Genomic DNA, 24,934 nt, shown 5'->3' with positions numbered 1-24,934 from the left:
AATGTATCACCAATACTCAAGTCTCCCATTCTCCTAACTTGATGACCCTATGACATTAAAGGGGGTTCCCTAGACTCGTATTATTTTAGAATACATTTAGTAATATGGCTTTTGGCCTCTTAGGCCAAAAAAATCCATCAGGTTGGATTATTTTTTTATTTCCAAGCATCTGGAGAGCCTAGCCATAAAGGGAATATTAAGAAATTTAAGTACATTTTCTTAAACTAAAAGAAAATACAGCTAGTAGTGTCATGCCATATTTTACTCTAATATAAAAAAAATTCTATAAATTTCTTATGAATTCTCTTTGCAGAAAAATGCATAGATACACACATATGCAAATTTTTGAAAACAATGTTAGCAGGGGTTCTTGAATCTCCCAAAGTCTAGCCATGAGCTCCAGAATCCTTACCCTTAAGTTAAGGTAATATTCATTACCATTATAAAATTATGCCCTTTAAAATAAAATTTATATTTAAATAAAAGTCTCAAATCGTCTCAAAACATCCAAAGCTTTTAATAAAATAAATTTGGAATCAAACAGTGTATTTCTGTGTACTCTATATATTTCATATAAAAAGAAAATCCTTCTTTAGCATGCATATACCCCCAGGTATATGCTAGCAGTTTCGTATTTGTTATTCTTGTGGAAGAAAAAAAAATGTCATAATTATTTTGTGAGGTTTGTACAGTCTTTGTTTCTTAAATTTCCACTACAGGACAGAATATTCATATTTTTAAGATGTGATTGTTTAGGGCAGTGTTCTCTATCCACATTAAACTGCTAACCCATGAACTATCTTTCCTTCAACCAAAGCCAAAAGACGAAGAAGAAGATAAAAATAGAAATGAAAGGGGAAGGAAAAGGCTGGCATTTCAGAAGAGGGAAGGGCATGGAGGAAAACACAAGAGACAGACAGGAAGTAGGACATATTAAGAAATTCTTTTTAGAGTTAAGTTTAACACACTCACACATCACACATTTTTGGCAGGGGTATCTTACCATCAAATAAGCCAAGATTGGATGAATAATTCCAAGAATACTCTAAATCAGAACATATTCTTCATTTTGAATACAGCATCAAATTAATCTGTGAATATCCTTATTTTTCAACTTTGTTTTTGAAAAATCTTGCACTATTGTTTAATTCTTATTTTTATTTGAGAACTATTAAGTTTAACCTAGAAAAAGCAAAATATTAATTATTGCTAGTGACGTCCAAATTGCTTTTTTTCTAATACAGATGAAATAAAACACCAAATATGTTTAAAAGACTTTATTAATAAATGCCAAATGGAAGTGAAGAATAACAATTTAGTTCCAAAAATTAGAAAATACAAGGATATCATATTTAAAGAAGGAAAGTAAATTGTTTATCCTCACAAATAAAACATCCTGGATTTCACATAGATAAATTAGTAAATTATATCTAAAATAGTGTACAAAGATTAGAATCTTCTGGGGTTTTTTTTCTCCTAATTGCAAACAATTTTTGAGTGATATATTTTGTTTCCTAGTATTTCCTATAATCTAACATAAAAAATATATTTTAGCTTCTAATTGCCCCAGGAGTGGAAGAGACTGCACTGCTAATTCGACAAATTGCTGACCACAATTTAATGACCTCGAAGAGGGATCCTCATGAATGGTTGGATAAATCCTGGCTTGAAATCTCACCATCTAAGGTTTATTTCCTAATATATAAATTAGATATTTGCAAAGCAAATATAAATACATGTACTTGAATTCTTTTTCTGGTAGCATTTTCTTGTTCTATCATGCTTGCATGAATATATGTAACAATAGCCATAATGCACAGCATTTATTTAGACAGTTTTCCAGAATTATGAGTATTTTTCAATCTCATAGAACTGTTTTTTTATAAATTTATTTACTTTTGGCTGTGTTGGGTCTTCGTTGCTGCATGTGGGCTTTCTCTAGTTGCGGCGAGCAGGGGCCACTCTTTGTTGTGGCACACAGGCTTCTCATTGCAGTGGCTTCTCTTTGTTGCGGAGCATGGGCTCTAGGCACGCGGGCTTCAGTAGTTGCGGCTCGCAGGCTTAGTTGCTCCGTGGCATGTGAGATCTTCCCGGACCAGGGCTCAAACCCCTGTTCCCTGCATTGGCAGGCGGATTCTTCCAAGAACCTTTATTTGGTCACATTGAAATCTGATTTCAATATAATTTTCAAATGTCACAAAATAGTCTTTTTCCCCCCCAACCATTTAAAAATGTAAAAACCGTCCTTAGCTCTTGGCCTGTTAAAAGGTAAACAGGTACATTAAAATCTTGAAGTTGATTTGAGGGCAGGCGGATTCTTAACCACTGCACTACCAGGGAAGTCCCTCATAGAACTATTTTAATGGGATCTTTTATAATGAACTTTCAAATCTAACTTATTATAAGGTGATCTAATGGCTTCAATGTCTAATATTTTTAAAATATAATAATTTTTCTAATTCCTACATTTCAGCATTCAAGAATAGTAGGTATATTATGAGAATAGCAAAATTCTATCATTCTGTGATTTGTCAGTAACTCAATTATATAATTGAAAGTAGAGTTATGAAATAGTTATAAGATTAGTTAATTTTTAGAAATTCCTTTTGTTTAAGCATAAATATTTCCAGGCTTTCATACCAACCTAGTGTTTCTGTTACCTTTATTTTCAATATATTCAAATCCTGAAGCCATGAGAAAAGAATGATGAAGATCGTTATGTACTAACTTGGAGTGACCTTCAAAATATATTAAGTGAAACATGAAAGTTGCAGTGCAGAGCATGCAGTACACTACCATTTGTGTAAAACAAGGGGAAATTAATATTTATATGTATTTGTAAATGAATAAAATATCTCTGGAAGGATACCAAGAAATTATAACATTGATTATCTCTAGAGAGAACTGAGGTAATGAAGTAGGAATGGGACTTTTCACTGTATACCTTTTAGTGCCTTTTGAATTTTACCTACGGAAAATATAAAATTATAAAACAAATAAAATAGTCATATATATTAAATCACAGGACTTTTACATGCCTAACAGAACATAACACTATCAACAAGTATGGGTATAATTAATTATGACATATATGTATGTATGTGCAATTTCCTTCCTACAAAGGCATGTCCAATCTACTCACATGTCTGTCGTTTGATAAACTAAAAGAGGGTGCAAAAAGCCAGTGTAACCCAGAAAAAAAAAAAGAAATTTGGCAATAAAGATGGCTGCTACATTTCTAGACATTTATGAGATCTCTCTGAAAATGTATATTTTTAGACTGTCAGGGTCAGTTCTGGTTGATAGTAATTCTTCCTGTACTTTTCACAATAAGCCTTTCCTGAAATTATAACATCTGTTAGATATCATAAACATGGTTCTTTTAACCAAACCATGATAGTATATGGTCTACAAAGGGAGAGCTAAAGAAATCTTGAGCTATATAACTAAGTCCCCTAAAACAGCAGTCCCCAACCTTTTTGGCACCAGGGGCCGGTTTCGTGGAAGACAGTTTTTCCACGGACTGGGGTGGGGCGGAATGGTTCAGGCAGTAATGCGAGCGATGGGGAGCGGCAGATGAAGCTTCGCTCGCTGGCCCTCTGCCACCTCCTGCTGTGCGGGCGGGGGGCTGGGGAACCCTGCCCTGAAAGGTAGAAGAGCTGTCATTAGATAAAACGATTGTCATTTGAAGGAAATGGACTGTAATGAGTCTCTTTGGATGAGTGATTAGACTGAATGAACTTTAAGAGCCTTCCCAATTCTGGGTGTATGAATCTTTACTGACAAACAAGTTTCCTTCTTCCTGGCCATACTTTTTCCCCCGAGCATCTCAAATTGAGTGGTAGGTGCAATGCAACAACAAAAATTTTAATCTGCTGGAGTGAGTAGAGTAAGAAAAAAACACTGGCTGATTATTCCTTACACTTTTTTCTAGGAAGAAATGTACTTACTTGATTTTCCAAGTGTTAATCCATTGGTGGCTCAGCTCATGTTAAATAAAGGACCTTCACTGAACTGGATACTATTAGCAACTCTTTGTCAACTTCAGGAACTCCTACCTGAAGTTCCAGAAAAAGTGTTAAAGGTTAGCTATTTGAGATCCATATTCTTCTATGAATTTATTTCCTTTGCATTTAAGTATCTATTTTTACCATAAGGGTTTTCAAAATGAAGTTATCCAAGTTTGTTTTGGACTTCACAGAGCAAAGAAATTATTTACTTAAACTAAATTTCATACAGAATTCTCATTGGTCGTCAGTCACATTATATATTTTAAAGCTATCTTATATAGATAATTCTGTACAGATCATTTATCACACTTCAAATCATTTTGAAGTGTTATACTGCCCACAGATATTCAATTACACACTCTATTCATATGTGTTTACATTATCTCTTCCAAATAATCCTGAAGCCCTTCTTTATAGTAGTAGCTAAAGAGAACTTTAGCCTTATCAGTAAGTTTCTTTAATTTTTATGAAGGAAATGGTATTCACATAAATTGTGTAACTAAAAATTTTATTTTAAGTGATTAGAAAATAGATGCAAATTACAATGTTTTTCTTTTAATGGAGCCTAATTAAGTTATGTTCTCACTACATGGATCAATATAATACCTTTGGATGGACTACTTATTTATATTTTTCCTTATTTCCATTTAGATAAGTGTCATCACTTATATTTACTTGACTGATGTTTATGTTGTATTTTTATTATATTAATTAATTTTTAAAATTTTTTTAGCATTTTTGTGACATCACTTCCTTATTCAAGATTAGTCCTTCTGTAACAAAATCACCTCAAATTTCGTCACCTCAGGAAAATAGGAATCAAACTAGTGCCTTTACTTCTCAGACTTCAGCTTCTGGCTCTTCAGATTCTGTCATTCAAGAACATAATGAATATTACCAATATTCAGACTTAGGAGAGACAGTGCACGAAGACACAAACGCCGCTTCAGATTATAACTCTTCCCTTATGAAACTAAAAGAAATGCCATGCATTTTACCACCTGTGACTTCTTACAATCAGACCAGCTACTGGAAAGAGTCCAGTTGTAACCCTAACATAATGCAGAATAATTCTTTCCTGACTAATATAGAAGCAAGGAATGTGTCTGGTAGTTCCTTTCTGAACCAGAATGATTCAGGGTCAGATGTCTTTTCTTTGGGTCTAACAGCAATGAATTGTGAAACCATGATATCACCAATTGACACTCAGAAGAGAGTTACCCCTAACTTTATAAATTATCAGAAAAAGGAAACACATGAAGCAAAAGGACCTACAAATAAAGAATTGTCTGCCCCTGTCTTTTCACTAGAGGGTTCTCAATCTCCTCTTCATTGGAACTTTAAAAGAAATGTATGGCAACAACAGAATCACTCATTCAACTTACAATATGGTGCAGAGCAGAATACATGCGACAAATGGTCCTCTCAGAAAGATAATTTATTCACTAATCAGCAAAAATGTCTATCGGATGAGTTAGAAGGCCTCATATGTGAAAGTTCAAATGCTGAGACTAAAAAGACTTTCTGGAAAGAATTACCATCCGTCCCCAGTTTGGATTTATTTTGTGCTTCTGATTCTAATGTAAGTCAAAAAGAATTCAACAGTCTTTATCTCTACCAAAGAGCTGGAAAATGTTTAGGACAGAAAAGGCACTCTGTATCTTCATCTAACTCAGGAGACAAGAAATCATTAACAGGTAATACTGTCTATAGTTGATAAAACTACTCTCTAGTGTAATTTTAAAAGATAGACTCATCTCAAAGTTAAAAAAAAAATTTGTTTTAATTACTACACTTAAGAATCTTCAATAACTTTGGCATCAAAGAAAATCAAAATTCTAATTATAGACTTTTAAGAAAATAAAGGCAAAGAAAATATGTCAAATTCTCATAGCGTTAGATGAACTAAGCATTTAACTTAAGAAGTTACAAGTAAAAACATGGAACAAATCTAAGTCAAGCAGAAGACTAAAATTAACAAAGATTAAATAAAGAAATTAGTGAATTAGAAAAGTAGCCTCTTTGTCAAGCAGGGATATTTAATGAGCTAACATTTATTAAGAACTTATTATATTTCCTTTATGTGGATTTAATTTTGACAATCCTATTAAATAGATACTACTATTGGCTATCTATTTTACAATTGATGTTTCTGAACATTTAGTCATATCAATTTTTTAAAAGAACAATTTTATTTTCTCACTTCTGGTAATTATACCTTTTATTTCTGTGTTATTTCTTATTGCCTTGGCCTAAGCATTTAGAACAAAATATTAAGTTCTGATGGTCATACAAAGGTGGCCTTACTATGATGGGGAAAAAACAAAAAGAAAGGAGAAGCTGGAAGCTTCAAAACTCCTCTTTTGGGCTTGCCTGGTGGCGCAGTGGTTGAGAGTCTGCCTGCCGATGCAGGGGACACGGGTTCGTGCCCTGGCCCGGGAAGATCCCACATGCCGCGGAGCGGCTGGGCTCATGAGCCATGGCCACTGAGCCTGCGCGTCCGGAGGCTGTGCTCTGCAGCGGGAGAGGCCACAACAGTGAGAGGCCCGCGTACCGCAAAAAAAAAAAAAAAAAAAAAAAAAACCTCCTCTTTTGCCCAGGCCATTTTGTGAGGCCAAAAGGGGCCCAGAAAATCTTATATTCTTTGTTTTATTAAAAGAGGAACACTCAAACGATATAAGTCCCAGACTCACAAAACTTGGACTTGGTCCCATTTAATAGTCATAATTTGTTTTGTCCCTGATTTTAAGGGAAAATATTCTATCCCTAGTTTTGTAAGAACTTTTGTGAGGAATAGATGCTGAATTTTATTCAAACTCTTTTTGGTCCCTATTGGGGAAAATCAAACATGTTCTCTCTGTTGACATTAATGTAAATGTTTACAGGTTTACTAATAATCATTTTTGTCATTTCTGTGATAAACGTAATTGGCTTTTTTAAAAAATATCTTTATTGGAGTATAATTGCTTTATAATGTTGTGTTAAACTTTCTGCTGTACAACAAAGTGAATCAGCTGTATGTATACATATATCACCATATCCCCCTAATTGGCTTTTAAGGAATGATTTTTTAAAATATGCTATTAAATATGGTTGCTAATATTTATTTGATTTTCATATCTACATTCATAATGAAATTAATTTATTGTGCTCTAATTGTACTCTGTAACAGTCTGACATGAAGGTGATTCTGGCTTCATAAATGAACTGGCTGAAAATTTCATCTTTTTTCCACCCTGGAACAAATTAAGCATGTGAATTACTGTATATTTTTTTAACATAGGGCATCCCAATGTATGAGATAACCCAATTTTTCAATAAGAAGATCTCAGAAATTATTTTTTAATAAATTTCAGTATTTAAGGTTTTAGGGATATAGATGGAATAGTCAATGTCTACCTATATTTTAATTCATTAATTTAGTTATAAATATATTTTAAAATCATATATCATATAAATAATGTTGGTTTAAAAATATTGCTTTTTTCCACTTTGCAATTATTTTTATAACTTAATTCAAACAGTTAAGAAGAATCTTTTTTTTTTGCGGTACACGGGCCTCTCCCGTTGCGGAGCACAGGCTCCGGACGCGCAGGCTCAGCGGCCATGGCTCACGGGCCCAGCCACTCCGCGGTATGTAGGATCTTCCTGCACCAGGGCACGAACCCGCATCCCTTGCATCAGCAGGCGGACTCTCAACCACTGCGCCACCAGGGGAGCGCTACATTCCCTTTCGAATTTGCTTATAAAGGCATCCAACTCTTGCCATTGAGATTATATGGCCAGGAATAATTACTACTGTTTAAAATATTTTAGCCTCCCTTTTTATTGATTTAATGAATCAATATCCATAAGTATCCAAATCTAGAATATTTCAGGCTAATGTGTCATATATAATACAATCATAAAAGATGAGTCTATACATGATCACTACCTATCATATATCAGAGCTCAGGATAAATTTCACAACATTACAGATATGCATTAAGAAACAGGCTTAATGAAGGAAAACTTAAAAGCAAGAGTCTTAAATCCAGGGAGATTTAATTGTACAAGGCATGAGCATACAAATACAAATACATGTATCTAACACTAATCAGTATTGGGCCTTTAAGAACAAGCATATATATGCTAAAAAATGTAATTTTTAATAATTATTTTATCTCAGTTTGGAAATTTTAACTTTGTAAATAGATGATGAAGAAACAGGATCCACTTGAACAGCTGGAAAAAAAATACTTATATGTATTATTATCAGCAATAAAATGGTTTTCCTTTTTCTCCTTTTAACAGATTTCACGTGCTCACAACTACCACCATTCAAAAAACGACGTCTAGTGTATGAAAAAGTCCCTGGTAGACGTGATGGACAAACTCGTCTGAGGTTTTTTTGAAAGAATTGATAGTGCTGCATGCCACATTTCTTTCTTTTTTATGATAAACTAGTAATAAAATGATTTAGGTTTGCTCATATATCAATGAAAATGCACTTGTTCTTTGATGTTCTCGGTGTTTCTACATTAAATTTTCGTAATATATATCTTGCCTTATAGTTTATATCTTTGTAAGTATTCTAATTAACATAATATTGTTATAAGATCCAAATAGCTCCCAGATTCACTGAAACATGAAAAGCCTTTTTTTTTTTTTTAAGAGAAATAGAAAACCTTGCCGATGTATATCAAAGGGTTGTTTGTTGTCTCCTGAAGGGCCTGCTGCCTCCATCTTTCCTCCAGCAAAAAGCCTTTGAAATGAGCCTCCATCTCAGTCTGACCCTCTGAGTCCAGAAGTGAAGATCACCACAGTCAACCCTCCACCACCAAGAAAGTTAAAACCTAGGGCAAAATTGAAGTTAAAGAACTTCCAATTTAAATGCTGTCTTCGTAAACAAAATTTTCAAACAAACCACTGAGAGAAAATATTTGCAACCCACATGACAGAAAAAGGGCACACATTCCTAATATACAAAGAATTCCTACAAATTGATAGGAAAAAAGACAACCTAATAGAAAAATGGGCAAAATATATGAATAGATATTTCACAGAAGGAACAAAAATAGCCAATAAACATTTGAAACAATATGCATCTTCATTATTTATTAGGCAAATGCAAATTAAAACAATAAATTACTGCTTTTTCACGTATCAGATCAGCAAAATTTTTGAGAATTCCAGTGTCAGCATATGGGAGAAAGAATGCTTTCCTGTATTGTTGGTACAACATTTGGGGAGGAGAGTTGGTATATTTTTACATGGATGATTGTAGGTTTCTAATTACTATAGTATTTGTATTCCATTGAATACATTTAAAAGAAAGATGTAATAATTTTGTTTTAAAATGTCAATATTTCTAATAAAATTTTATTCTTTGCAACTATTCAAAGTTCTGATGAAACTTTTACATGTCAACTCTAAAATGGAGGTACATGGATTTGGGACATCTTTTTTGCAAAAATGTTTGAAGACCACAAGCATTCTCTCTCTCTCCTGGCTTCTGAAATTATCACCCTGTTACTACCAAAATTGACCTCTACCTTTTTAGACCCAAAGGACATTCAGACATCACCTCACTTGATTTCTCTTCAGTGTTTGATACTGTTAATCACGTCCTCCTTTTTGAAACTGGCTTAACTTGACTTTAAACCAACTCTCTTACTCTTTTATTACACTTTTATTTATAGGATGTTTGGTTTTGCTTGGGTGTGTGGAGGGTGGAGACTTCAAAGAGAAACTATTTCTGGAAATTTTATTGGAATTTCTGTTATGCTTTCTTAAAGTTTTGGCAGGATTTCTCCTAAACTAAGGTAAGGCTGTCTTACCAGTTTGCGGATCTCCTTGATCCCATCTTTTTTTAAAAAAAAAAAAACTTTTTTAAAAAATTTATTTACTTATTTATTTTTCGCTGCATGGGGTCTTCATTGCTGCACCTGGGCTTTCTCTAGTTGCAGCGAGCAGGGGCTATTCTTTGTTGTGGTGCGCAGGCTTCTCATTGCAGTGTCTTCTTTTGTTGTGGAGCATGGGCTCTAGGCACGCAGGCTTCAGTAGTTGTGGCACTCAGGCCCAGTAGTTGTGGCACACAGGCTTAGTTGCTCTGCAGCATGTGGGATCTTCCTGGACCAGGGGTGGAACCCGTGTCCCCTGCATTGGCAGGCAGATTCTTAACCACTGCGCCACCAGGGAAGTCCCTTGATCCCATCTTTAATCAGCTTGCAGAGGAGAGGAGTTTCTTTATAGGCCCTAGACTGGGGCAAGCTTAGGCCAAGCTATCAACACCCACACCCCTGCTTCCTCACCAAATAGAGTGAAAGCTTCTGAGTCCTCCTGCCTGTATTTCTCAACGATGCTCGGTGTTTAAGGACACATTCATTCTGCCTGGGTCTGGAGTAGCCTCTAGTGCTGTTGCCCATCAGAGGTATTACTGGGAGGCAAGTCTTGTGTTTGTAGCCTGGGAACAGAGGATAAAGTAAATGAGTTCTGCTTCAGCAGAGCACTCCCAGGGAGCGACTGTCACATGACCGATTGGGTTGGTCCATAGGAGAAGCCTGAAGGGTTTGGATAGGTCCTTGTTAGGGGGTCAGAATTGTCAGTCCAGCCTCCAAGATCCTCTCCCAAACACCATATCACATGGAATTATTTAGAATAGGCCCAGCTTCCCAGGTTGGCTCTTGCCATGGAAACTTCGATTATCTGAGAGCGTTTCCCCATGAGGTTTTTCATGTTCTAAGGGGAGTTACTTGCCCTTAGATCTATGACTGGTAGCTGTGATGCTCACCTTTGAGGGCTTTTGAGTGGCCTTACCCCCAAGTTCCTAGGCCCAGCCCAAACACTGTAGGACTCATCAGAACATCAGCTGTCCCTTCCAGTTGTGGGTGGACATAAGATACTCTTTCCCTCGTCAGTGAGACGCAGCATACAACTGGGGATCAACACCAGGGTGTCCCACACCTTGCCTCTCACAGTAAGAGCCCAGTTACTCTCCTCAAATAACAAGCCTGCCCTAAAGCAAAGTATCCAACAATTTTAATAAATGGAGTAGCCTAGGTTGGAGGGAATGGGGAGTGCAAACTGTAGCAATCCAAAATGAAAGCTGAAAAAAATACGTTTTCTGTCTTTTGCTTTTGTATTTGGTTTATCAGTTTTACCATACAAGAATTTTAAATTCCATACTTAATTAAATTATTTATTTAAATTGCTTATTTAAATTTAATTTGATCATCAAGTATACACATCTTCTCTTTTTTGATTTCTGGGTTTCCTGCCTTGCTTACGAAGCCCTTTTTTACCCTGAAGTTACACAACTATTCTCCTAATTTTTCTTCTAATGCTTTTTTATCACCTTTCTTTAACCTATGGAATTTTTTTTGCATAGTATAATACAGGGCCAATTTTATTTCCTTCCAAATGCATAGCCAATAATGCCAGCACTATTTGTTAAATTAACTATACTTTCCACTGAATAGAAAAAAAAAGTCAGGTCTATTTCCGAACTATTATGATCCATCCAATCATCTATTTGTCTAATCCTATACTACAATAATATTGTTTATTTTGAATTTTTTGTTTTGAATATTTTGTTTTTTTAAGTCATATTGTTCTGATTCAGCAGCTTCAAAGTAAGTTAGTATCTGGTAAGGCAAGTTTCACCCTCCCACGTTTCATACACACACACGCATGATTTTGTTTTGTTTTATTTATTTTATTTTTTATTTTTGGCTGTATTGGGTCTTCATTGCTGCATGCGGACTTTCTCTAGCTGCAGCAAACGGGGGCTACTCTTCGCTGTGGTGCATGTGCTTCTCATTGCGGTGGCTTCTCTTGTTGCAGAGCACAGGCTCTAGGCCCGCTGGCTTCAGTAGTTGTGGTGCATGGGCTCAGTAGTTGTGGCTCACGGGCTCCAGAGCGCAGGCTCAGTAGTTGTGGCGCATGGGCCTAGTTGCTCTGTGGCATGTGGGATCTTCCTGGACCAGGGCTCAAACCTGTGTCCCCTGCATTGACAGGCAGATTTTTAACCACTGCACCACCAGGGAAGTCCACACACACAGTTTTAAAAGCTATTCTCGGACACTTGATTTTCCATATAAACTTCTAGATATTTTAACCAGTTTCCCTTAAAAAATAAAATAGGAATTCCAATAAATTTATAGAAATTTTAGTAAGATTGCATTTTAATGAAATTGTCCTAATATCCTGAAATTTATTTGGACCCTGTTCTATAAACATCAGTAAAATCTTTTATGATTCTTGCACTTTTGTTAAATGTATTTTCAAGTATTTTTTATAGTTTTGTCATTAAAGTGGAAATGGGATAGTTTCCATTTCTATTTTTTAAAATTATAGTTGATTTACAAAGTTGTGCCCATTTCCATTTTTAACTAGCTATTGTCAGTGTAGAAAATGCTTTTTATTTTTCTATATATACTTTGTATCCAGCCAGCCTCCCAAATTGTAATATTACAAATTCAAGTATTTCTTTTACTAAACTGAGTTTTCAAAGTTAAAATTATATAATCCATAAATACAGATATTATTTCTTCTTAAATGTTTATGCCAGCAAGTCATTTGATGAAATCCAATAGCTGTTCTGAATAAAAACTAAGTGAATTAGTGAAATAAGAGAAGGAAATTAAAGATGACAAAGACAGTTTACTAAAATCAACAGCAAATTTCATATTACATGGTGAAATGTGGAAGCATTCAGCATATTAGGAACAAACAAAATACTTTTTATCACCACTATTATTCGGCACTACTTTGGAAGTCTTAGCTAATGCAGTAAGATGAAAAAATGAAATGATGTAAACATTCTCTCCTTTAAACCCTTCATGTAATGAATGACATTGATAGATTTGCTTATGTTGAATTAGCTTTGTAAGGTTGTATCTTCTCTTGATAAACTACAGAACTTGACTTGCTTATATTTAAGACGTATCTATACTCATAAGTGAGATGTCTATAGTTTTCTTGTACTATCTTACCAAGTTTTTGCCAAATGGAAAGTGAAATCAAGAGATTTTTTTTGACACATAAAAAGCTCTACATAATTAACGTATACAACTTAATGAATTTGGAGATACGTATACACCTATGAAACCACTAACATAATCTATGCCATAAACTTACCCATCACCTCCCAAAGTTTCCTCCTGCCTTATTATTTTTTGTCATAAGAACAATTAACATAAAATCTACCCTCTTACCAAATTTTAAAGTATCCAGTACAGCAGTGTTAACTACAGGCACTGTGCTGAACAGCACATTTCTAAGATATACTCATCTTTTATAGATGAAAATTTGTTTTTTGTTTTTGTTTTTCGTTTTATTTGTCAGTTGCGGCACGTGGGATCCTCGTTGCGGCAACGCGGGATCTTCGTCGCGGCATGCGGGATCTTTTAGCTGCGGCATGCAGGAATCTTTTAGTTGCGGCATGCAGGCTCTTAGTTGCAGCATGCGGGATCCCTGACCAGGGATCGAACCCGGGCCCCCTACATTGGGAACATGGAGTCTTAACCACTGGACCACCAGGGAAGTCCCGAAAATTTATTTTTTAATGGAGATTTTTTTTTTAATGCTTTTTGTTGTTAAGATGGAGAATGGAACATGTTTAAATGCTGATAAAAGGATGCAGTAGAGAAGCTGAAGATAAAGGAGAAAAGGGCTAACTGATGGTGTGACATTTCAGAGGTGAAACGGATCCACAGAATAAGAGGGTTAGAAAAACGACACCTGAATTTTGACCAAATGGAAGGGATTCAGATCACTTAGATTTGGAAGTTTAGTGGCCGGAAGTAAAAGAAGTTCCATCTTATGACTTCTACATTCTCTACTATAACACTACTTATGTTCAAATATATTCTCATTTATTTATGGATTTATACATAGCTATTTCAAAGAGCAAATGTTGCCAGTAATTGAGATATTTCTGCATGTTATACATATATCTATTTTTCACAAAATTCTGTGAGGGCTTGTAAACAAAAATTTCACCTCCCACTTCCAGCACTCAATCTCACAAGCAAACAAAATCTATGAAGCCTTAAAACAAAATCAGACACAAAATGTTGCTGTCATTAGCAGAAATTAAGCAGAAATTTTATTTCCAAGCTCTTCAAAGATTATAACAAACACATATAAAGTATTCTTTTAAGTGTCCCAAATTAAATCAAAGGCACATCATCAAAGTAAAACACTTGTGACATTGAGAATTCATTTAGGTTGTAATATTTTCACATCACTTTTTTTTAATCATTTGCAATATTCTGTAGATCACATTTAAACATTGTTTTAAAGACATGAAATAATTTAGTAATTTTTTAAAGTAAAACCACCATTATAAAATAGAGAAACTTAAGAAGACAAAGATCAAATCTGCTTCATATACACGATGGGGCAATCTAATACACAACACAACATTAATCCTTTCAAACAAGTTTGCTAAGAAACAGCTCCCATATTTAGTGTTAAAAATAAAACAATCTTCTCATTTAGAAAAATCAAGACATCATTTGATTAATAAAGCCCATTCTTCCCCCAATTTTATACTTGCTTGTCTTCATTTAGAAATTATAAATTCATGAGAAAAGAACAAATTTTGTTATGGTATAAAAATCTTAGTCGGGAACAACAAATTACAAATATTTAATTTTTTTAACAAACAATACTGTTTTTCTTCCCAAAATGTAAACATCTAGTAAATAAAACATATGTAACATTCCAGGTATAGAAACACTAGTAATTCACTTAATGAAAGAGGTGTATTTTGGTATATTTGGTGGTAAGGTTTTTGTTTAAGTATAAAGCACTTCAACAAAGAACCAGGCCATTATTTTTTAAAATCTACTCCTTCACCCAGTTTCCTTGAGTAGAAACTCATAAATTTCCATAGAATTTTGGCTAAAGGACCAGGCCACAGGAAAGGTCCTGTGAAATATCTAGAAGTCATTTGGCTGGAGAAGTGTGTTCTTGAGATTTGGAGGCAGTCATTTATCACTTGGTGCTTGAAAGCATTCCTCAGCGGACTTCTTCCCTATTGGAAAGAGAATTTGGTAGGCTTTCACCTAGTAAAATTATACATAAAATTAACTAGTCATCGGGCTTCCCTGGTGGCGCAGTGGTTGAGAGTCCGCCTGCCGATGCAGGGGACATGGGTTCGTGCCCCGGTCCGGGAAGATCCCACATGCCGCGGAGCGGCTGGGCCCGTGAGCCATGGCCGCTGAGCCTGCGCGTCCGGAGCCTGTGCTCCGCAACGGGAGAGGCCACAACAGTGAGAGGCCCGCGTACCGCAAAAAAAAAAAAAAAAAAAAATTAACTAGTCATCATTTCATAGGTCACTTTAGGGTTCTCAAAGAAAGTAACATGTTAATACCAGAAAATCCAGACTACACCATTGAATGAGTAGGACCCATGAAAGTGCTCTGTAAAAAGAAAAATGCTATGCCAGCAGAAGACTATTATTTTAATACCATAAATGTGAACATTTTCCATTAAAAGGTACAATAGTACCTGATAGAATGATTACTTCCTTCTTGTTAATGTGAATAATTTCCTTTTCAAGTATATGAAAAAAGACCTAAGATGATTACTTCCTGTATAAACACCCCTTAGAACATGTAATTTGAAATATATTGGCCCCAAAAGACTCTAATAATCTATGCCCTGCCCTGCTCCCCCGCCTCCAAGAAAAACAGTGAAAATGTGAATGAGACCCCATACAACACACTAGAACCCAGGAAATTTATTATAGGCCACCAAAGAGGTGTTTTCATTTCAAGAATAAATTTTTAAGGTTCTTTTAACCCTACTCACACTTTCCCCAGTTACTCCATTTCTTCCTCCGTTAAAACACAGAAATACATTCTGAAAGCTTCTAGGAAAGAAATCACAGCTGGTGATGGGACCAAGTCTCCTCTGGAGAGTCCTTAGTCCCAAGAATAACAAGTCAGTTGATAGCACCAAGCAACAAATCACAACTCCAGGATGGTGTAAAGGACAGAGAAGATGGTATTGAGGTCAAGAAATTATTATTGGCCAGCTCAGTTCAAAAGCTCAAGTACACAAGGATATTAGCATCTCTTGAGTTAATGCAAAGAGCATTGAGACTCTTCTAATTAGATGTATTCCACAAGCGGCCGATTAGAGTCATCCTTCAGGGAAAGTTGTGCATTTTGCTGGGTTTATTTTAATTCCCCCAAGAACGGTAGATACTTAAAACTCAGTTGCCCAAGTCCTTTGGGAAGCCCCATGATAATGCCATGGCCCCAAGATGGCCTGGTGTACCATTACTCACCAGTCTTCAGAGTAAAGCACAGGATCTGGGCTCCCGAAAGGGGTTGCTTCCGGCTGGAACACCTACCAGCAGGGCGTCCTTACAGGCATTCTGCATGCAGTACTGTTGAAGCTCTGCTGCCGCCTGAGAGACCTGAAACAAAGGGACAAGAGCTTGACATGCTGCTCACAGCCAGATCCATCCAGCAGTCACTTGAGACTCTGAAAAATGATCATACAACCTGACAAAGGTCATACTTTGTACAACCTCCAAGAGTCTTTTTTGCTGAAAGTTCTAATAATTGAACTCCAAAGAGGAAAGGTTACAATTTCTATAACTTGATTTAGGGTATTTTTGGTTTAGTGGCTTACTCAACAAAGGAAAGATAAAGCCGTACCTTTCATCCATTTAGAATCCTAGTTTTGAGACTGAATTTGAAAGAAATAGCTTATCCTAGTGTGCCCTTTACAAATTTTCACTTATAAAGCATGCATTGATATATCCAGGTCTGCCATGTGAACAGACTATTTTAATGTTTACAAGGCTGGATGGAGCCTTATCTGGTCTGCTCAAAACAAGTGACGAGGTCCCTCCATCATGTTTGTTTTGTTTTGGGGTGTTTTTTTTTTGCGGTACACGGGCCTCTCACTGCTGTGGCCTCTCCCATTGCGGAGCACAGGCTCTGGACGCGCAGGCTCAGCGGCCATGGCTCACAGGCCCAGCCGCTCCGCAGCACGTGGGATCCTCCCGGACCGGGGCATGAACCTGCGTCCCCTGCATCGGCAGGCGGACTCTCAACCACTGTGCCACCAGGGAAGCCCTCCATCGTGTTTTTGAAGCAGAACAGCTTATTGGTTAAGAGTGCAGTCTCTGGACAAGTTACTTAACTTCTCAGTACCTGTTTTCTCATCTGTGAAACGTATTTAGTAACAGTGCCTACCTCCCTGAGTTGATGTAATAAATGAGTTAATGCACGTAAAACACTTAGAATAGTGTTGACACTAGTTAGCAATCATTTGTGGCAGACTGCAGAAACAGTCGCAATATTTTGCAGCTCCTACCACCAAGAAGTAAAGTCTTTATCCACCCCTTGAATCTGGGCTGGCCTTGAAACTTACTTTGACCAGGACAATGGCAGAAATAATGGGCAAGTTCCAAGCTTAGGCCTCAAAAGCCTTTGCAGCTACTTCTCTTGCTATGGTTGCAACCGTAAGACCACCATCAAATGAGCCCAAGCTAGCCTACTGGAGGTCTTGTGGAGGAGAACCAGTCAGCCAAACCCCAGCCACCTGCCTACTAACCTCCAGACATATGAGTGAGGCCATCCTAGATCATCCAGCCATCAGCCAACCCTCCATTTGATGGCAGATGCACAGAGAGCCCAGCAAAGACCAACAGAACTATACAGCTGAGCACAGCTTAAACTGTTGATCCAAGAATTGCGAGTTTATAAAGGTTGTTTTAAACCACTAAGTTTTGAAGAAGTGTATTAGGCAGTATTGACACTATATTATTCTACCTTTCTTCTTAGCCTCCATTTGATGGATATTTGTACTTGGAGGCTTTCCTTGCTTTCCATTTCTCTTGTACTGAAAAAGTGTTTTGTATAAAATCTCACCCATATTGTACAAAAATGTTCCAATTGCTGTTCAAGTATTACTACTAATTTGTGTTAATTTTCCAAGCTTCCAAATAACTGAAAAAATCAATTCCTTAGGTGTCAGTTACTATCTAGTTTCTAGAATACTTTAGGAATTTTAGTTTCATTAACGTAATAACAGTTTATATCATATAAACATGTAATATAATGTTGCCAAACTAATGTTTAAGCTTGCCTTTCCCTCAACAGAAGTTCTGACATTTTCATGTTAATTATAATTGGAATTACTGATTATATATACATGTTATTAATTCAAAAGAAATTTGGAACCAATTATGCTCATACTTATTATCTCAGCTTCAGAGGGAACGAGTGAACTCCACACATGATGGGTGGAAAGAGACTGTCTCCCAGGACTCCCAGAGAAATGGGACTAACTGCACCCTAGCCTAAAGAACATGTCAAAAAGTTAAGGTGAGGGATATGCAAAGCAAATGAGAGAAGAGTAAAGTGGTCAGCATTTCTCTAGCACTTTGAAGGGAAAAACTCTGGCCTGGGAGAATACAAGCCCAAACCCTTAGAAGTTGTATCCTCCCAATGGAGGTGGGATAATCCCTACCCAAATCATATGACTTTCCTTGGTTTGAGCCCAGGCTGACCCATCAACTTCTGAGAGACTTCTCCAAAGCAAAGAAGGGGTCCTTGGAAGGATACTGAGCATTGAAGCACTGGGAAGGGGTGCCCTCCATCATATGCTAAGAAACTGGTATTCTGGTTTATTTACCAGTTAGCAAGTCTGTGAAAGAGAAGACATCTCTGGGTGTGCTGAGAACTTCCATCCGTCACTGAGCCCTGAAATGAGTCAAACCAGACCCTGGAAGGTTGTGACTCCCTAAGGTGCTGCCTGAGAAAAGCCCTGCCAAGCACCCCAAACCATACTCCCATGAGGACACCCTGCAAATAAGCTTATTATCTGTGTGACTTTGAGCTATTCACTTGACTTCTCTGTGTCTCAGTTTCACCACCTGTAACTACTTTTTAAATGTAGATAAGAATACCTTCCCCAGCTACTGCACAGGGTAGGCAGGCGTCTGGCTCACAGTTTTTCTTTCCACTTCAGGTCCCCACATCATCCTAAACATTTCCAACAACCCTAGTTTCATTTCCCTGAGCTCCTCTCTTCAAACAACCTTCTCCTCAACAGCAGTAGTTACAGCCAATACCTGTAACTGCTCCACATCTGTAATTTCACACTCCAACATCCTGCCTTCCGATCACAATCTCTCCTGCCCATCCAGGGTGCTGCTTCCTTTCTCCTCACTACACCTGCTCTTTGACCTCAGGGGGAACATCTCTTCCTTTTTTGTCTGGCCCATCACAGGGAGGCTGGCTCTGTTCCTTCTCCATTCAGCCTGGGTTCAGCCTCTTTCCGGCCAGACGCTCAAATTCCTTGCTCTCCACTCCCATTTCTATCTTTCTGGCAAAACTCCCCCGCTAACCCACTACTTGGATCAACTACCGTTCACCTTGGGCACTCAGATTCCTGGGCAGCCAAATACTGCTGGAGACAAAAAAAAAAAAAAAAAAAAAGTAGGACAATCAATCTCACAGTAGCTGGGTCTTCAGAATCACAAAGTGTCTATGATGGTGCCTGCTAGGGGGTCCTCTCCCATTCCCAACAGCACTCTCTCCCTCATCCTCAGCGCTTGTGACACCGTAAGTTCCCTTTTTTCTGCCTTAAAAGAAAACTTGGCCTCCTATTTCACAAAGAAAATTGTCATCATACAAGGTATTAAGGCCTTATCTGGAAACATCTATGTTAACACATATCCTTCCTCCTTTCTTCCTGCCTCAGAAGGTGCCCCTCCAACCCCAGACCCCCTTAGAGAGACTACCTGTCTCTACCTCCAGTTCTCCTTCTCCATTTGTTTCTCCCCCTCGACCTAAAAATACAGTGTGTTCCTTCCTCTCAACCTCAAAATACAGCTTTTCATTTCCTAAATTAAAAAAAAAAAAAAAAGGTTTCCTCTTTAAAACCAGGTTTTTTTTTTCAAAAAAGTCTTTCTATCCTATTACAAATTAGATTCGGCATCTACTACTACATATGTCACTGAAACCTCTTCTGCATTCCACAGCTCTCTCTCTACCTTGTTTTAGAATCAATTACATCAATTACTCTCTGAAATTATTTTATTTATTGGTTAGTGTGTTTATTGTCTATCTTCCCCACTAGAATGACGTATTCTCAGTACCTAGAATAGGGCCTGGTACAAAGAAAAGGCACTACTGAGGTCCACAGACTATCGCAGCAGGGTCCATTCATTCACACACACATTCTGCAAGTAATGCTATATACCAGTTGGTAAACACAATTACACATCAGATGCTTTTTAATCAACTGACTAAACACTGGACACGTTGACTAAGCCTCAGAATTGTGAAAACCCCTCCTTCCTCGCTTCAGTACCCTTGCTTTCCCTTGCTTCCCTTCTCGCGGGCATCTCTTTCGGCGGGTCCCTGGGTTCCACGCTCTGGTCACTTCCTACAGCTTTCACTCCCATACGTTCTCTCAGCCTCGTTCTCTGAGCTTCGGCCCAGGTAGCCAAACACCTCCCGGGCATCCCCTCAAAGTCCACGTATCCGAAACTTACGCATCATCTCTCCTCCTCACCGTAGCGAATGGCAACGCCATCCATCCTGTCACCAGGCCAGAAACCCGAGCAGCGCCCTCCTCCCCCCTCAGCCTATCAACCCATCACCGAGGCCCATCCATTCAGTCTCCCCCGCAGCTCTGGACCCCATCCTCCAACACCAGCCAAGCCCGGGGGGGCCACCAGCACGTCGCCCGCATTCCTGGTGTCCTCGGGTCCGTCGGGCACCCCGAGTCATTGTCCCCATCACTGAAACGTGACTGCGCCGGGGCTCTCGGTCCCGGACCGCCCTCGCGGGGACAGGTGCGTTTCTCCCGGGCGCCGGGGTCCGGGCCCGGCCCTGCGCGGACTCCCACCGCCCGAGGCCGAGCCGCGAGCCTGGTCGGGCGCCGTCCTCAGGGCCGCCCACCGCGTCCGGCCACCCGGCTCGCGCTCAGGCCGGACCCGCAGCTGTCCGCCCGGGCTCGGCCTCCTCCTCCCAGGCCCGCGGACTGCCGGGCGGTCTCCGCACCCCGAGGCCAGACGCCGGCGCGGGCCTCACCTTGATTCTCTCCACGCCGGCCTCCAGCTTGAGCTGCTCCACCAGGCGCTGCAGGGCGCTTACGCTGGCCCCGGAAGACATGGCGGCGGCCTGAGCTCCGAGCGAGTGAGCGAGCCGGTGGGCGGGCGGAGACGCGAGGCCCCGAGGCCCAGCGCCGCCCCGGGGCGGGGAAGCCGCTGCGCCTGCCCCGCCGCCCGCCGGCCGCTCCCGGCCTCGCCCGACAGCCGCTCCCCTCAGTGGCAGACGCAACAGGTAAGCGAAACCTTGGGGTCCCGAGCTGACGGACACCTAACTCTGCGCTCTAAGCAGGGAGGGCGCCTGCGTCTACCCCAGGCCCCCGAGCCGCGTCGCGGGGCCCACACAGGGCGCCCACCTGCACATCGAAGCTTCTAGGAGGAGCAGGAGTGGGTGTGGGGGATGGAAAAGGAGAAGACGCTCTCCTGGAGACTCGGAACTGTGACTGCGTGTGTATGGAGCAAGGTGTGGAACGAGTGGCAGAAATAAGGGGCCACGTGTGAAGGCTTCGAAGCCCTGCGAGGGAGTTACCCTCGGGTAGGTGAGGACGGTCGATGGGGTTTCCATGCAACAGAAACAGGTTTCTGCGTTAGCCTGTGACTGTGTGACGGGAATCCTAGCGGTTGACCCGGCAGGGTCAGTAAAGTAAGAAGGGTAAAATCGCAGGCCCTGACATCTTTGCAGAACATACAGAAGAAAATTAAATTCAGCCCCCCTCACTCCCGTCTCGCCGTTCAACTGTAACCATTGTTTCTCTTGTACTGCATTTTTTTTTTATAGTGGACATTAGTTTGTTTCACAAAACTGGCATCATTACTATATGTAAAACGTGGTTTTTGGTTTTTTTAATTAATTTATTTTAGTTTATTTTTGGCTGCGTGGGGTCTTCGTTGCCGCACGAGGGCTTTCTCTAGTTGTGGAGAGTGATTGCTACTCTTCATTGCGGTGCGCGGGCTTCTCATTGCTGTGGCTTGCCTTTGTTGCGGAGCACAGGCTCTAGGCGTGTGGGCTTCAGTAGTTGTGGCATGTGGGCTCAGTAGTTGCGGCTCACCGGTTCTAGAGCACAGGCTCAGTAGTTGTGGCACACAGGCTTAGTTGCTCCGCGGCAGGTGGGATCTTCCTGGAGCAAGGCTCGAACCCGTGTCCCCTGCATTGGCAGGCGGATTCTTAGCCGCTGAGCCACCAGGGAAGACCCAAACGTGTGGTTTTTGTTGATTTTGTTTTTCACTTAATGTATTATGAATATTTCCTGATTATTCTTGTGCGCTATTGTATTTGTTAGAACCCACTTAAAATGAGTAATGCAAAAAGGTAATACACTGGCTTGTGTAACTGAAAAGCCCAAGGACTTTAAAGTAATAGGTTTAATTGCCCAAATAATAGCAGTAGGGCTCTCATTCTCCATCTCTTGGCTCTGCTTTTTCTGAGTGTTGGCCTTGTTTTTTTCAATGGTAAATAGACTCCCTCTAGTGCTGCGAAGGAAAGTTTCAGGCTTTTATTGCCCCAGCCTAGGAACCCCAGGAGCAGTAGTACCTCTTTTCTGTCTTTCTAATTGCTGCAGCAAAAATCCCCATAATGGACCTCACTGACCTTATTGAGTCATGTGTCCACCCCTGAACCAGTCGATTTGAAGGCAAGGGTTTGTGTGGTGCTGGAATGCCCGGATTAGCTGCCCCTGGCCGAGAGCAGGTTGTGGGCTGGGGTCAGCCCCGCCTCTAGGGGGCCCTGTGGTGTGCCACCCAACTTCCCATTTAGGACCAAGGCATTCATTGCCCCACCTGCCGGGAGTAGCAGCAGCTGACGCCGCTCAGCTGAGTCCCTCTGGAAACTGCCCTTAGCCCGCGAGCCGCCCCTCCCAGGGTCATCTCTCATCCAATGACGGATGTGTGGGATGCATAAGATCTGCACCCCAACCCCCTTGCCTCAAGCTGGCACAACAGTGAAGGATGATGGCAGCTCAGAGCTCCCCCTGGGGCCATCTGAGGCCTTTATGGCAGCTGCCTCACAGTTCGGTGCCTCCCTCTGCCTAATCCCCAGTTCCTGGACTGCCCTACAGGTGTTGATCTTCACACTCTGCAACAGGCTTTCTGCATGAAAATCTCCATCTCAGAGTCTGTTTCTCTGGGGAACCCAAACTAAGACACGCCCCCAAACCATATGGACTGAAAGGGGAAGATCAGTTCCCTAAAGGAAAACCAGGATGCTGATACTAGAAGGGGGCCAGGGGGAGTCAAAGAAAAGATCTGCTCTTCGGCTATTATTTTTAATGACTGCATGATATTCCATTGTACAACTGGGTCATAATTTATTTACCTATTGCCCTATTAGTTAACACTGTGGTGGCCACCTTAAACATACAGCTTTGTGGATGTTTTTTATTTCCTTATGATGCATTCCTAAAAGTGGAATTGGTGGATCAAAGAATATAAAACAGTTTTTAAAACGTTTCCAGAAGGTGGTAGCAATTGCTATTTCCACCAGAAGGCTGCCTGTTTCTCTGCACCCTCACAGTTCTGTATTGTGGTTCTTTATCCCTACAAACCTAATAGATGAAAAATGGTGTCTTAAGTCTTTTAGATGTCTTAACTGTTGAGGCTGCACATTTCTTCTATTCCTTTTGTGAGCTATGTGTTCAATCTTTGAGGTGTTAAAGAGTTTTTCTTATCTCATGACAAGAGCAGATTAGCAAATTTTAAAGCCCTCTCCCGTGGGCTCCCTCACCACAAAGAACGTATATTCTTGTCAAAACATGAAAGTACACGTTAGAAACGTGACTAAATTGGTGACACAATAGAAAAGTTGTGTGTCAGAAAGATGAGGCAAAGAACTCAGAGCAAAGATATAGACTGGAAGGATCAGGAAAAGCTCATCTTAGATGGTGAGACCTAGACCTTGGAAACGTGTCCTGCAGATGGCAGAAAGGAAGGGGGAAAGCAGGGAGAACAGGAGTCCATGCACACGTGGAATGAATTCGTTAATGAATGAAAGAAGGCTCTAGTGAGTAACAGAAAAGTCACAGAAAACCTCATAAGAAACAGGAGTTTTGGGCAAACAGCGGGGTAGCCACGTGGTAAGACATTTTAGGAATATTAATCTGGGATGAGGATAGAAAATGAACTGAAGCTGGGGAGACAAGATGACTTCAATAGTAGTTTTGTCTTTTTGGTGGAGTGGCTGGATCGAGGCCCTAGAGAGGACTGTGCAGGTGGGATGGAGAACAAATTCAAGAGACTAAACCAGTAGGACTTCATTGTAGTTATGAAATGCGAAGGAAAGTGGGCAGAGGCTTCTGAAGCAGAGAATAGGTGAGATCTGATGCCTGTAACAGAAATTAGGAAACAGGACTAGGTTTGAAGGTAGGAGCGAAGAATAAGGATGAGTTTGGCTTAGGAGAAAGTAAGTCTTCAACTGGACTGCTTCGTGCCTCCAGGCTGCTGAAAAGGTTTAGTGGCATATGTTGATGTGTTAGCTGAAGAAATGAAATGATCTCTAGTTAGAAAAGGGGGCTTTGGGGTTGCCCACTGTGAGGAAACACCCAAGGTGATACTTGTGTGTCAGCCACGAGGTAGCAGAAAAGGTCTAGGAGTGTGCCCCATCTCCCTCCTTCATGCCCGATCACACCCGCCACCCTGCTTGCTGCTGTATGACTGATGGTGCTTTTCTTGGAGAGAAGTGGTCTGGCTTTGAAAGAAACAGCCAGGTTTTAGCATGCAGCCTCCTGCAGTGATCCATGGACAGGCAGGCTAGGTGCCACTTGTTAACGGAGGGCTGAACATCTGTGCTTTGCTTTATACGTCACCAAAATGTCTTCTCATCCATTATTTTTGCATAGTGGAACTTCAGGGTGGAAAGAGA

General features: G+C 39.9%; 2 protein-coding genes across 4 annotated transcripts in view; one reads left to right on the top strand and one right to left on the bottom strand.

Moving 5' to 3' along the window:
* The window catches only part of SHOC1 (shortage in chiasmata 1), an 82,142-nt gene extending 73,651 nt beyond the window's left edge, over positions 1-8,491 (top strand). For both annotated transcript variants that reach the window (XM_022579053.3, XM_089913584.1), the window contains exons 22-25: positions 1,555-1,686; positions 3,935-4,084; positions 4,744-5,707; positions 8,304-8,491. In XM_022579053.3, the coding sequence (XP_022434761.2) occupies positions 1,555-1,686; positions 3,935-4,084; positions 4,744-5,707; positions 8,304-8,404 (1,347 nt within the window). In that variant the 3' untranslated portion in view covers positions 8,405-8,491. The remainder of the gene's footprint in view (positions 1-1,554; positions 1,687-3,934; positions 4,085-4,743; positions 5,708-8,303) is intronic.
* GNG10 (G protein subunit gamma 10) lies at positions 29-21,204 on the bottom strand. Of its 2 annotated transcripts, none has more exons than XM_022579060.2 (3): positions 21,065-21,204; positions 16,294-16,425; positions 29-11,995 (listed from the first exon to the last, which is right to left on the bottom strand). In XM_022579060.2, exons 1-2 carry the CDS (start codon positions 21,143-21,145, stop codon positions 16,300-16,302), a joined length of 207 nt encoding a protein of 68 aa, XP_022434768.1. In that variant the 5' UTR covers positions 21,146-21,204; the 3' UTR covers positions 29-11,995; positions 16,294-16,299. The 2 variants fall into 2 exon arrangements, with proteins under 2 accessions (XP_022434768.1, XP_022434767.1); XM_022579059.2 differs by lacking the exon at positions 29-11,995 and adding an exon at positions 14,073-15,033 and having other exon boundaries at positions 21,065-21,193.
* Between the last annotated feature and the right edge of the window lie 3,730 nt (positions 21,205-24,934).

This window comes from Delphinapterus leucas, chromosome 6 (assembly GCF_059928025.1).
Source record: "Delphinapterus leucas isolate spDelLeu-1000000601 "Yukka" chromosome 6, BTC_Dleu_Yukka2, whole genome shotgun sequence".
NCBI lineage: Eukaryota > Metazoa > Chordata > Mammalia > Artiodactyla > Monodontidae > Delphinapterus > Delphinapterus leucas.
Note: the sequence above shows the minus strand (reverse complement) of the source record. Positions and strands in the feature narration are given on the sequence as shown.